Source organism: Gambusia affinis, linkage group LG05 (genome assembly GCF_019740435.1).
Source record: "Gambusia affinis linkage group LG05, SWU_Gaff_1.0, whole genome shotgun sequence".
In the NCBI taxonomy this organism is placed as follows: domain Eukaryota; kingdom Metazoa; phylum Chordata; class Actinopteri; order Cyprinodontiformes; family Poeciliidae; genus Gambusia; species Gambusia affinis.
Window position 1 is genome coordinate 17,881,301 of NC_057872.1, and position 12,027 is coordinate 17,893,327.

At 37.0% G+C, this 12,027-nt stretch overlaps 2 protein-coding genes and 1 non-coding gene across 3 annotated transcripts; 1 reads left to right on the forward strand and 2 right to left on the reverse strand.

The window, feature by feature from the left end:
- Positions 1–297: 297 nt before the first annotated feature.
- On the reverse strand, positions 298–3,933 carry rps27.2 (ribosomal protein S27). The gene is made up of 4 exons (XM_044116785.1): positions 3,850–3,933; positions 3,087–3,195; positions 2,663–2,773; positions 298–1,143 (listed from the first exon to the last, which is right to left on the reverse strand). Exons 1-4 carry the CDS (start codon positions 3,853–3,855, stop codon positions 1,115–1,117), a joined length of 255 nt encoding a protein of 84 aa, XP_043972720.1. The 5' UTR covers positions 3,856–3,933; the 3' UTR covers positions 298–1,114.
- On the reverse strand, positions 2,880–3,011 carry LOC122831886. Its single transcript, XR_006370785.1, has one exon. It is a non-coding gene; the product is annotated as a small nucleolar RNA SNORA13 (small nucleolar RNA).
- A 1,040-nt stretch (positions 3,934–4,973) lies between the features above and the next one.
- Positions 4,974–11,683, forward strand: rab13 (RAB13, member RAS oncogene family). The gene is made up of 8 exons (XM_044116786.1): positions 4,974–5,515; positions 7,022–7,082; positions 7,266–7,326; positions 7,440–7,517; positions 9,068–9,157; positions 9,459–9,524; positions 9,661–9,711; positions 9,814–11,683. The coding sequence occupies exons 1-8, from the start codon at positions 5,392–5,394 to the stop codon at positions 9,883–9,885; spliced, it is 603 nt and encodes a 200-aa protein (XP_043972721.1). The 5' UTR covers positions 4,974–5,391; the 3' UTR covers positions 9,886–11,683.
- Positions 11,684–12,027: the final 344 nt, after the last annotated feature.

Consider the following 12,027-nt stretch of genomic DNA (forward strand, 5'->3'; position numbering starts at 1 on the left):
ATTTTCTACTGTTATAAAAACCTAGTTTGGCTTTTAAACAAGTTAAAATCCACAAAGACATGCTTGAAATAACACTAAGTGTAATAAATCTTAATACTGTATAGGTTCCCCTTTTTTAACTGAATTACTGAAATATACTTTTTGAATAGCTGGTGCACTTGTACTTATCTAGACCTTCTATGACTATTAAATGTATTTGACAGCAAATTGTTAGATGGGCAATCAGGCCAAAGATGAGTGGATGTTGACAAATGTATTTGATACAAATCCTGTTATTCACTCAATAAATAACACCAGTCACCTTTCCCATGATTTTATTAACAGGTTGTGTTCACACAACACAAACAAATAAGCATAGGCAACAATGAAGTTATATCATTGAATAATTCCCCCCCAAACCTTAACAGAAAGGTGCTTCAAATATTCACATTCCTTCTGAACTCAATTCCCTTAATTTCCACAGGAAGTTGAAGGCTTAAACCTACAGCTATACACCTCATTTTTATTTAACATATCACCTCGGGCCGCTGCGTTTCACAAAGCTCGGCTTTCCCCATAATCAACCCTCAAGAGTGACGACGGCATTGAGATATTAATGCCAGTATTTCTCAAGGCTGTTACATAAAACTGCAGCAAAGAGAATCTGTAGCGTCATCTGCAGACTCTCCATTTCTTAAAGACAGCTTTAGAGTTTTCAAACAAGATCTGCAGGAATCCATTTTGTTAGGTAGCCAAGTCTCATTACTAAAGATCAATTTCCCACGAATGTGTGGCTGAAAGTGATAAATTCAGACCAGGACCTACAAATTAACAGCATCTCTCATCATGAGGAGGTGGTAAGCTGACAGTGGGATTCAAGACCCGTCAAAGGATAAAAAGCGACAAACTGGATGACAAACGTGAAATTATTTCAACTTATGAATCCCAGGTTTATTTAGAGAGAACAATTAGAAGATATTAGGTGTTTGAGGGATTCCAGCCGGGCCTGTTACTTCTTTTACACAAACTGCTTCACATGATTTATTCCCGTTGTCTCCTTTCCTTTTTCCCACGTTGCATCTTTGGCAGCGTCGCCTGACGTCCATCAAGTTCTCCTTCTCACCTGTGCAGACAGCTAGTGCTGTTTTCTCCTGAAAGAGCATCCTGGGCGAAACGGAAAGGGGAGGAAATTAGTCAAATAATCCATTTCAGTTTGAAACAAAGAGCCATAGTTACATAAGGATAAAAGATGTAAATATATAAAAAACCAAGTCAAAGTGAGTCATAACAGGTACTAGCTGTGACGATCTTTTTATGGACTGAATCACTACAAAACAAGCATGACTCTGGTGTCAAAGGTTGAGGCTGCACCCATGCAGATCAGAAAAGAGGCTGTTAGTTACCATGGCAGCAGAACGCACGATAGAGCGGGAGAGAGCGTTAATAAATAACAAACCTCGACCTTCGGCTCGACTCATTCACTAAATAAAGTCGTCATTTCTTCTACTGGCTCAAGAGTCATGCAGCAGTTAATCCACTCTTCCCCCCCACACAAATTAAACTAACCTGGTAGTGAGCTTAGAGCTACAGCAGAATGAAAAAAGGAGTAATTTGTTTGGGCTTGTAGTTGATTGTGCAGAAATGGATCAATAGTGATGAATTCCTCACACCAAGCACCAACAGTTACTGTTTGCCTCGATAGACACCCTGTTCACGGAGAACATCATGACAGGGCAACACAAAGGCAAAGGCGGAAAAGTTAACGACAGCACAACCTGAAAAATGGAGGAGGATAAGCTTATTTTTTCTAATAAAAATCTAAAAAGTGAGGCATAAATCCCTGGTATTTACCTACTTTTACCCCTACATATAAATACAGAGCAGCCAATTGCCCTCAAGAGTCACTTCATCCATAACAGGAGTTCACCAACTCTATGTATAAATCCAACTGAACATAGCAGATGGGTTAAAGAGGACTTATTCATTAGAAAATGTCACAATTTCACTTTACATCTCAGGCTAACAAAAGAAAGGCAAAGAAGCAAGATGAGGTTTGATCCTGTGTATTAGGGAGTCACTAAATGCTTTTGCTGTTTGATTTTGAAATCCTCTCATCTCTGGTGGACTACGTGACAAGAGAAACAACTATTTGAGCTCTGTTGTACTTAATACACTTATCTTCTGTGTATTACTCCAGTCAATTCTTAACTTGGAAGTCAAAAGGTTGATTTTAAGCAACCTGGGAGATGAGGTCATGGTGTTAAATCACAGCAATTAAAGTTAATGGAGTGACGCCTGTGGGTGTAAGTTAAGACAACGAGTAAAACACACTACTTCCTTATTGGAAACGTCACTCCAAACTCCAAACAATACTTTTGTTGCCATTATAATAAATATTGCAACCAGAGGGTGAAATATATGATCAACACCACTCATCACAGAGTAAACTCAGAGTAATCTTTGAAAAACACCGTGAAGCACATGCGAGAACAAAATCTGCGTTGCTGCGAACACACAGCGCTCAAGGATTTCAGAAACAACCTGTGACGAGTTAAATAAACAAGTGCGGGTGATTCAATCGAACTGAAATAAACACCTTGCTGCACTTAAAATGGTTGTTTCAGTGACTCTCAAATAGTTGACTGTAACATGAAGGGGATTTTCCAGAGACTGGTCTCTCTACCTTCTGTCAGGCGAGCTTTTCCTCCCGTCGGCTGGCAAAGAACTGTGGAGCAGCCGACACACAGCACTACTGTCTGAGCGTGGCTGAATACTGTGGTGATCTTGTAGCAACCTGCAAAATGCACACAAAAATACCCCACTAAGAAACACGTCATGGAGGTGTTAAACTAAACGAAAGAAGGAGCTGCTGCTATGTGACGAACGTAATGGCTGACTACTGGTGTCCATGCAGCTGTTTGTGTAAACGAATCAAGTGAAATCTCGTTCATAAACAACCGCAAAAGTCACTTTCTGCCTTTTTTGACACCCCAATCACTACAGGTTTAGAGAAAGGGCAACACATAAAGGCAAAATGTACTTGTATTATTAAATAAATTTCTTTTAGATTACAGATTATTGACTGTAACTCGTAGATTAACACACACCTGGACATTTGACATCCATGAAGTAAGAGTTAGGACTCTGCACAAGACGTTTTTTCTTGTGTCTCCTCTTTTCCTCCTCAGGACTGGGGTGCAACAAATCTTTTGCGAGCTGGAAAAAAGACAGAATAACTTGTTAGAAAGTCACATTAAAAAAAATGACTTAAAAAGCAACAGCAATCATGTTATTTCTTAAATGATTTGAAAACAAGTTGAAAAGCACAGGAAATAGCTTTTATAACATGATTACACAAAGGCAAAGAGTGTGACCTGAATATAGGTTTCACTTTAAGGAACCACGAGAGACGTAAAGCAGAAATGGTCAAAAATAAATAAAGGTTACAACAGTAAACAAATTTACACTTCTGGGGGGGAAAAACAAAAAACAAAACCTATAGCAATCTCAGATTTTATTTCTAAAATGTGAAAACATGTTTTTAAAAATCTCTATTTAAACAGACAAACATTGGTTGTGCTTTAGTATTAAACCACAGAACCAGTTTAACCCTTTTCTACCTAAATTTGATTTAAAAGGCATTGGAGAAGGGCTTTAGACGTGTTTTAACCGATCGTGTTGTTTCTCCCTCCGACACGTGTTCTCGCCATATTGCCTTGCTTCGCATTTCCACATGTCCATTAAAGCAACAGAAAACAACTAACCAAATCACGAAAAAAACACAAATGTCAACCCCAGTACCGTCTTCTTACAAGGTAAGCCTACTCTTTATATCATGATAATAACTTTACAAACGGTATTTTTACTTACAGGCATGTCTGCGCGTTTCCAGCAAAGACTCTGCAGAAAGGAAAAGAGAAAAACTCACGTTGGTCACGTACCGGAAACTGCTGGCTGATGGGTAAAAAAAACAAAACATCGTTACAGACAACGTAACATTTTTCAAAGAAATTAAATAGGTATAGAAAATTGGAAACATTAATGGTAATAATAACCTATGTTACGAAAGTTTTTTCTACTATCTAATAAGATTTCCCCGAAAAAGAAGTGACAGAAAAAAAAATCTAACAATTAAAAAATAAGCAATCTATAGTATGAAGGAGGCAAGAAAAAGAATTATTCTTTATCATTCTTGATTTATTTCATTTAGTTAAATAAATATAATTCACGTGTAAAATAAAAACAAGGTTTTAGCAGAAAGTGACTCGGTTTTTATTACCTGCAGGGGACGCTAAATTATTCTGGACTTCAGATGAATATAAGCCATGAGTCTGTCACATATGAATTATTGTATGACCATATGGACATAAAAGGAAGTGACGCATTCCAATGAATATAAAGACTGTGTAAAACAAGTTTTATGAGTCCTGGAAAAATATGTTTCTGCAGAATAAGTATTTTCTTGACTTCAGGAAAATAGGATTAAGTACTTGGATGTGATGTTTCTGCCCACAAGCCTTTTAAGTTTTTTACATTTCCTTTTTGTATTAGTTAATTTATTTTTGTTGTCTTTCATTCTCAATGATTGTATCTGGGGAAAGTCTTTCTTGGAATTTTCCATGCAGGCAGAACTAAAATGTCTTTATCTCAAGACGTAAACCTACTGCTGTCTAAGTAATAGTCTAAATTATTTGTAAGTTTTACATTAAAGTTTTGCTGTGCCTGAGCAGTAAACTCTCATGAAAAATACCGTATAAATGTTGTCAATGGACAATTGTACATATTTTGTCACCATTGCACGCAATGTTAAAAATTATTTTTGGGAAACAATTTAATGTTTTTAATTGTTTATCTTTGACTGGAAAGCCTTAAAGTGTGAAACGTGTAACGTTTTTATCTGCCTTGTTATTTATTCCAGGAATAAACAGAAGTTCAATTCAAGTGGCGCCATCTAACGTCCGGTCAGTAAAAGTTAGTCACTCCCATAAATCACTCCCACTCTACGTATTTCTCCCAGCCAAAGTGGAATTTGGGCCGAGGTTGTTTTTTTTTTCCTCCTCAACAGCCTGAAAACCACGTAGCGTTTCCGATGTGTTTGTAAACGGTAGGATTTGGATACTTTTAGTGCAGAAGAATAGAGTTTCAACAGCTCAGGCGATGAAGGTTTGAGCTTAAACTTGCATTGTAAACTTTGGATGGAGTTTGTTGTCGCCCAGTCCAAACTAAGCACTGAGGCACTGAGGGGGATCGGAATTTACCGGTGAACAGGCTGGGAGGGGGAAAACGAGAAAAGAAGATTGGCAAAACTCAAAGAACAAAAAAGGGAAGTTTTTTAACTTTTTTTTTTTTTTTTTTTTAAAGAGACTGCATAAATCTCCCCCTCCTCCTCTTCCTTTTATCTGGGCTCCAGCCATGGCGAAAAAATACGATTTCCTCTTTAAACTGCTGTTGATCGGGGACAGCGGAGTGGGTAAAACATGCCTCATCATCCGTTTTGCTGAGGACAATTTCAACTCCACATACATCTCTACCATCGGTACGTGAGAATAATGTTTATTTAACTGCAGTCTGTCTGCGCCAGCGCTCTGATACTTGAGTTATGAGCTGAATAAATGTTTGCTGACATTTCATAATCCGTTGTTTGATTCCGAACACTGTGCAAACGGGTTTCTCAGACTACTTTCATGTCTCGACTAGTCTCCACTTTCTTTCTCATATTTTTCTCTTCTTTTCTTCTGTGCTTTTCTTTTTTACATACCACTCCATGTTGCATCCCATATCTGAGCTTAAAGCTCACTTTTCAGGACCTGTAGGTGTTACTTTCCAGAACTTGCTGGGGGTTCAAAGGAACTTTCCTGGATCTGATGAGGTTTCATGGAACCTTCTCGGAACCTTGAAATGTACCAGCTGCATTCATACATCATCTTTCAACTCTGCAAGTTCTATGGGTTTACTAGGCACTTTAATTGAACTTTCCTCAAGCTGTATTACATAGTGCTTACTCTGTACCTTCATGGAACATACCTGGTACTTTTTCTGGAATCTGGAACACAAGTAGTTTACCATGAAATCTGTAACATGAAATTTGCTAGGTACTGTCATTGAATTTCACAGAACTTACCAATTGGTTTCATTGAACTTTCCTGAAACCTACTTGGTGGTTGCATGAAACCTACCTGAAACCTTAATAGGACTTTTAATGAACTCATCAGGTACTTGCATTGAATCATTATGTAGTGTTAAGTGAGCATTGACAACTTACCAGTAGGTTTCATGGAACCTTCCTTAGCAGGAACTTTGTCGATTTTCCATAGGACTTACCCGGTACTGACAAGGAACTTAACAGATATTTTCATAAAACTTACAAGCTTCCTTCATGGATTTTACCAGGTATTTTGCAGAACTGTCACAGAACAACCAAAACGTTAAAAGGACTTGCCATGTTTTTTTACATGGAAATTTAAAGGCACTCATCAGGTACTTTCATTAAACTTCTAGGGAACTCAACTCCAACTCTCATGTAACCTTCATGGAACCTACCAGATATTTTTCATTTAACCTTAATTTAAAAAGACAAATAACTTTACAGCAGCTTTAATGAAACTTATGAAGTACTTTAATGGAACTAGTTAAATATTACTTTTAAGTAGAAACCTAAAATGAATTCCAGCGTTTATTCTGTTGAACTAATTTTTTTTTCTCATGTTCTTGCTTAATGAGCAGTCTCCTTTTTCCCCCCTATCTCTCCCTTTACTGATCTCATTGCTCTCTCTGAAGGATCCACCCAGCCTCATTCCTATCTCTCCTACCATCTCTGCATTCCCAAAAGAGCTGCTGGCTTTCTGGCATGCAGAGTTTAGTGTTGGACAGCCCCCTCCCTGCTGTCTGTCAGCTTGTCCATCCTCAAAGGAAAAAAACAATTCATGCCAGTTTCCACCTTACCAATATTGTGTGCAGTGTGTGTATGTTTGACTTCCTAGGGACTTCCAGGGGCATTTTGCTCATTTTGCCTTTTCCTGTCCTCTTTTTCTTTATCTCCCAGGCATTGACTTTAAAGTAAAAACCATTGAAGTGGATGGAAAAAAAGTGAAACTGCAAGTCTGGTAAGATGTGTCACTGAGGTGTTTCTTTGCTTTGTGATATGTTGAAGTCAGTAACGACATGCTTTTTTAAGATGTACGATTCACTTTGACTGCAATTGTTTTTAAAAATATACATATTTTTTGAGTCCTGCACATGTATCACTGTATGTTTCTGACTTGAAATGTTTCGATTCATTGGTGCAGGGACACAGCAGGACAGGAGAGGTTCAAGACCATCACTACTGCCTACTACAGGGGAGCCATGGTGAGGACTGCACACCCGTAGAAGCTGCAGGCTGGATAACTTGCTGCATGTCTTCTCTTTGTGCTCATTTTGTATGTTGTGATTGAACACTTAAATTGTCACTCTTCTACCAGGGCATCATCTTGGTTTACGACATCACTGATGAGAAATCCTTTGAAAACATCCAAAACTGGATGAAGAGCATCAAGGAAGTGAGGCTGTTTTCATTATAATGAGACTAAATATTGTAACTGTTGCTCCTTGATAACTTTTTATTTTCAGAAATTGCTCTGATTCCAACAAATTCATTATGACAGGAAAACAGACTTTCAAAACCTTTAGAAATACAAAGAAAAGTGCACGGTGCATTATGCACTCACATTAATAACTTCTTTTTTTATTGCGTATGAGATTCTAGCTTATGGCCAAATTGTAGTACAAAATAGGGAAACAAATTCACAACAAAATAACTTTATTAAAAATTACATTTCAGCTTCTGCACAGAAAAACTCTGTTACTACAAAGAAGATTTTTTAGTCAAGTTTATGGTAATAATTTCTGTATTTTGTTTACAAAATTTAGAGTGGGAAAACATCAGCAGGTGGCAAGTAGAGTCTTATAGTTAAAGATGATACTTAAAAAATAGTCTGACTTGATATGACAGTGCGGCCAAAATAAACCAAACTTTTGCATGTTAAAGTCTAGTTCCAAAAATCTTATTATAGTTTATTCTAAAATATTTTTTTTGTCTTTTTTGCTGCCTCCAAATTTACATTAAGCACTCTTTACATAGAAGAAATGCTTGGTCTGAAGGCAGTAACAATGACCATCTTATTTAAAGCGTGCACTAAAAACAGAGCATATATTGAACAAAACCTAGCCAGACGAACTATGTGCTATACATTACAGATGTGTGAGAAACATTTCAGTGTAAGCTTCAATGCCTTGCAAATATATTTCTATCTCTTTGAATTTTTTTTTTCACATTGTGTGAAATTGAAGGAGAGTTATTCCAGACAAAATGTTTACTGCTTAAAATACAAAAACAGAAACAATCTTCCAAAAAAAAACAGAACTGTCTCTTTAATTTGTTTGGTAAAGCTGATACTGGTTTCTGACTGAAGTTTCAAATCTTGTCACAATAGTCAACTTAAAGTAGCTTCTCTGAGCAGTTATCACAGTTCACTTGAAAGCTAATAGTTTTTTCAAAACAAGTGAAAAGGTGCCTGTATCTGGGATGGGGGTTGACTTAAACTGAGAAGAAAACTATCTGGGTGGCTTACTATTAAAATTGAAGAAAACTCAAATCAAAGGTTTTGCTCTGTTGCTAAAGAAACCTCAGAAAGATTTAAAGGTCTGAGTGGCATTTACTTACACAACAATGCACTGTGAGTGCTTCACTATCAGAAGGGACTCTTTCCTCCACCCTCACCACAAAATTTAATACCGGAGTCAAACAAAAGTTTGTCCAAACAGTGAGGGAACAAGTCATGCTGATGTACGAAGTTGCAATAAAAGTCATTGGTTACAACAACCTACAGTGTTGCTTGTTTGGATTAAAATTATACATTTGTATTTCATAAAAAGAATAACTTTACAGCTGGCATGTAACAGGAGAACTGAGCATGCTCTGAGTTTACTCTGCAGCAGGTATTTGATGTTGAATCACATCATTCTAGCTTTTTTTGCTATGTTGTTATGATTAATTGTTTATTTTCAGCTGACCTTTTCTAATCAGATAACTACATCCACTGTTTCACAGAATGCATCTGCTGGGGTGAGTCAGATGCTTATAGGAAATAAATGCGACATTGAGTCAAAACGGAAAGTGTCCAAGGAGACGGGAGAGAAGGTGAGGCAACTGATGTGACTATAATTAATGTCTACTATATCAATTTTGATGTTTGGCAGTAGCTTTGTATGGGCAGTTCCACCCTTAAAGCATTTGTATTTTGTTTTTATTGTATGTGGCTCAAAGCAACATGCATAAGTGGGAGAAAGATGATACATTTTCAGTATGTTGTACAAAAAAAAATTCTACCAGACTAAATATGCCAAGCATACTGACCTATCTTGTCTAACGGCTTTAAAGTTGCTTTAGATAAGAACCAGGATGTGGTTGTGAGTCATATTCTTTACTCTAATGTTGACAGCTGGCAAAGGACCACAGTATCAGGTTCTTCGAGACCAGTGCAAAGTCCAGCATTAATGTGGAAGAGGTGAGCCATAATGAATCCACCATGACTGGACACCTCACTGAACTTTTGGGCTTGTTTTATGTAAATGTCGTTAATGTGCTGCAAAGGTTACATCTTATTTCCTCTGCTTTTGTGTTCCAATCTGTCTGCTGTGCAGTCTTTTCTAGCTTTGGCACAAGACATACTGCACAAATCCACCAAGAAGCCGGTATGTCCCTTCTTTTTTTGTTGTTGTTTATAAAGGTGTTTCCTAAGAAAAAGTAAGAGAGCATGTTTGTGACATTTAGCCCCTTTTGTCGTTGGTGAACAGGGTTCGGCGGGAAAAGAGGTGAAAATCACCAGCAGTACAGCGAAACCGCCCTCAAAGTGTGCCATCCTTTAGAAGTGACATATATATGCCACAGACATTTAAGAGCACCATGGAAAAATGCAAAGGCTTTCTGTCTCCATCTGCTGGCCGAAACTGGTCCAATACGTTCAAGTGCTGAGAGTTTGTTTTTATAGCCAAAAAACAAACTTGTTGTTTAGTCCACAATAATTTTTGCATGGCCAAATTAATTTATTATTCTGAGACATTTTGTTTTTGTGATTGTTGCCACAAAAACATGCTGAAAGTGTCCAAATGCCTGAGCTCCACATGTTCCATGTCTCCTGTGTCCAATCTGATTCTTCATAGCTTATTCCCACACTCATTATAATTCCTGCACTGGCACTGTTGTAATATTATCATTTATTCATCTGAGCACATGCTGTAGCAGCTTTCAGGAGTTTGATATTTCCTGAAAATCAGAACACTTCAGATCAAAGACTTTTTAAAAATGATTTTCTGCCATTTTATGTTGAGGTCCAAGTGCCAAAACTCCAGTCAAATATGTTTAGGTATTTTAAATGTTGGAGCAGTAGAATATAAATGTCTTTAGTGATTGGTTTAGTTTCCAGTCAGAGTTCACATGCATATATACGGGCATAAGTTTCACTATATTTAAATAATTTGTTTTGGGGGTTTTTGTCTTGGGGTGGAGAAATAACATTGAACAACTTTCATGATTTTTAAAAACAAGAATTATGTGAATGAGTTTGAATTCACACACATACACACACACACACACACACACACACACTTATATATATACATGTATATATACTTCCCTGTACATACAATGGTTTAATTTTATCTAAACATGGCTTTTTAGGTCAGATGGACATGACTATTTTCCTAAATACAAATTCAAACTGGTTTGTAGAAGGCCTACATCAGACTCGTGACATCCAGACAGAGCTATACCAGAAACATGTTATAGTACCGTAAGTTCAAACCAAGGCCTCCTGTTCTTGTTTTAAAATGTGGGGTGTAATAATTCCAACTTGAGGAGGAAAAATGCCTTAAATTTGTCATTGAAATCCCAGCGATAACTACCGTAGGAAATTCTTGACATTCTGACATTTTGTTTTCTGTAAATTTGCCATGCAAATACATAGTATAAATATATTAAAATATATATTAAGAATTCCCAAGTCGGCATTGTTTACTCCCTGAAAAGTAGATGACTGAACAAGTCATCTGCTCCATTTAACAGTCAACGAGAGTGTGTCATTAAATGTTAAAGCTCCTGATGACGTCCTGTTTTCCTCCCCTGGAGAATTTTTGAAATCTCTCTCCATAATAATGAATCCCACAAATGGAATCCAAACAAAAGCCGTTTGTCAAACAATCCCTGATTTACTAGCTGGATGAAGAATGTAGACGACATCAAGCAGAGATCTAGAAGTGCAATCTGAGAAGCTGAGGGAAGAGATGGAGGAATGATGGGTGTTAGTAAGTGAAAGGACAGGATGTGAGAGATGTGGGAGCAGCAGAGCTTGCATGCCTCTCGCACTGAATTGATTGAAATGGGCTTGCCTTTTATCTGAAGTGCCTAAACATTACCGCACATTAGCTTCATTTGACGTGACTGTCTCCCTGCTCTCGCAGTTTTTCAAATGCTGAAATTCACTCCCACTGCAGGTGTTAATCATGGCAGCTTTGTTTTCTGCTTAAAGACCAGAGCTCTTGAAAACCAGAATTTGTTAATTATTTTTATTTTTTTGTCATATTTGTTACACTTTTATTGTTGTGGATCTGCCATTGTAAGGCCTTTACAGACCCGATTCTTTATTAATAAAAGTCAAATACTATAAAAGTGCTAGTGGTTGTGATTGCTTTTAATTGTGTCTTCATGAATTGTGATTACTTTCTTGTACAGTACAGATTGTGTTAAATATAGCTTATTGTTTGATCTTAAATGGGATTGAAAGGTCAAGGTTTAAGCTCAAAACCAACAGGTTTGGTTTTTTTACACCGCCATCCGAAATTGTTAACAATCATTCACTTTTTCTACATTTTGTTATTCTAAGAAAAATAAGCTAAACAAAATAAACCATAGAAGAAAGTGGTAATGTGTCAGAAATGTTTTATAAATATGTTTTTAAAAAGCAAACATTTAACTAAGAGCTTTAAGTATTTCCACATTCTTAATACATTGTG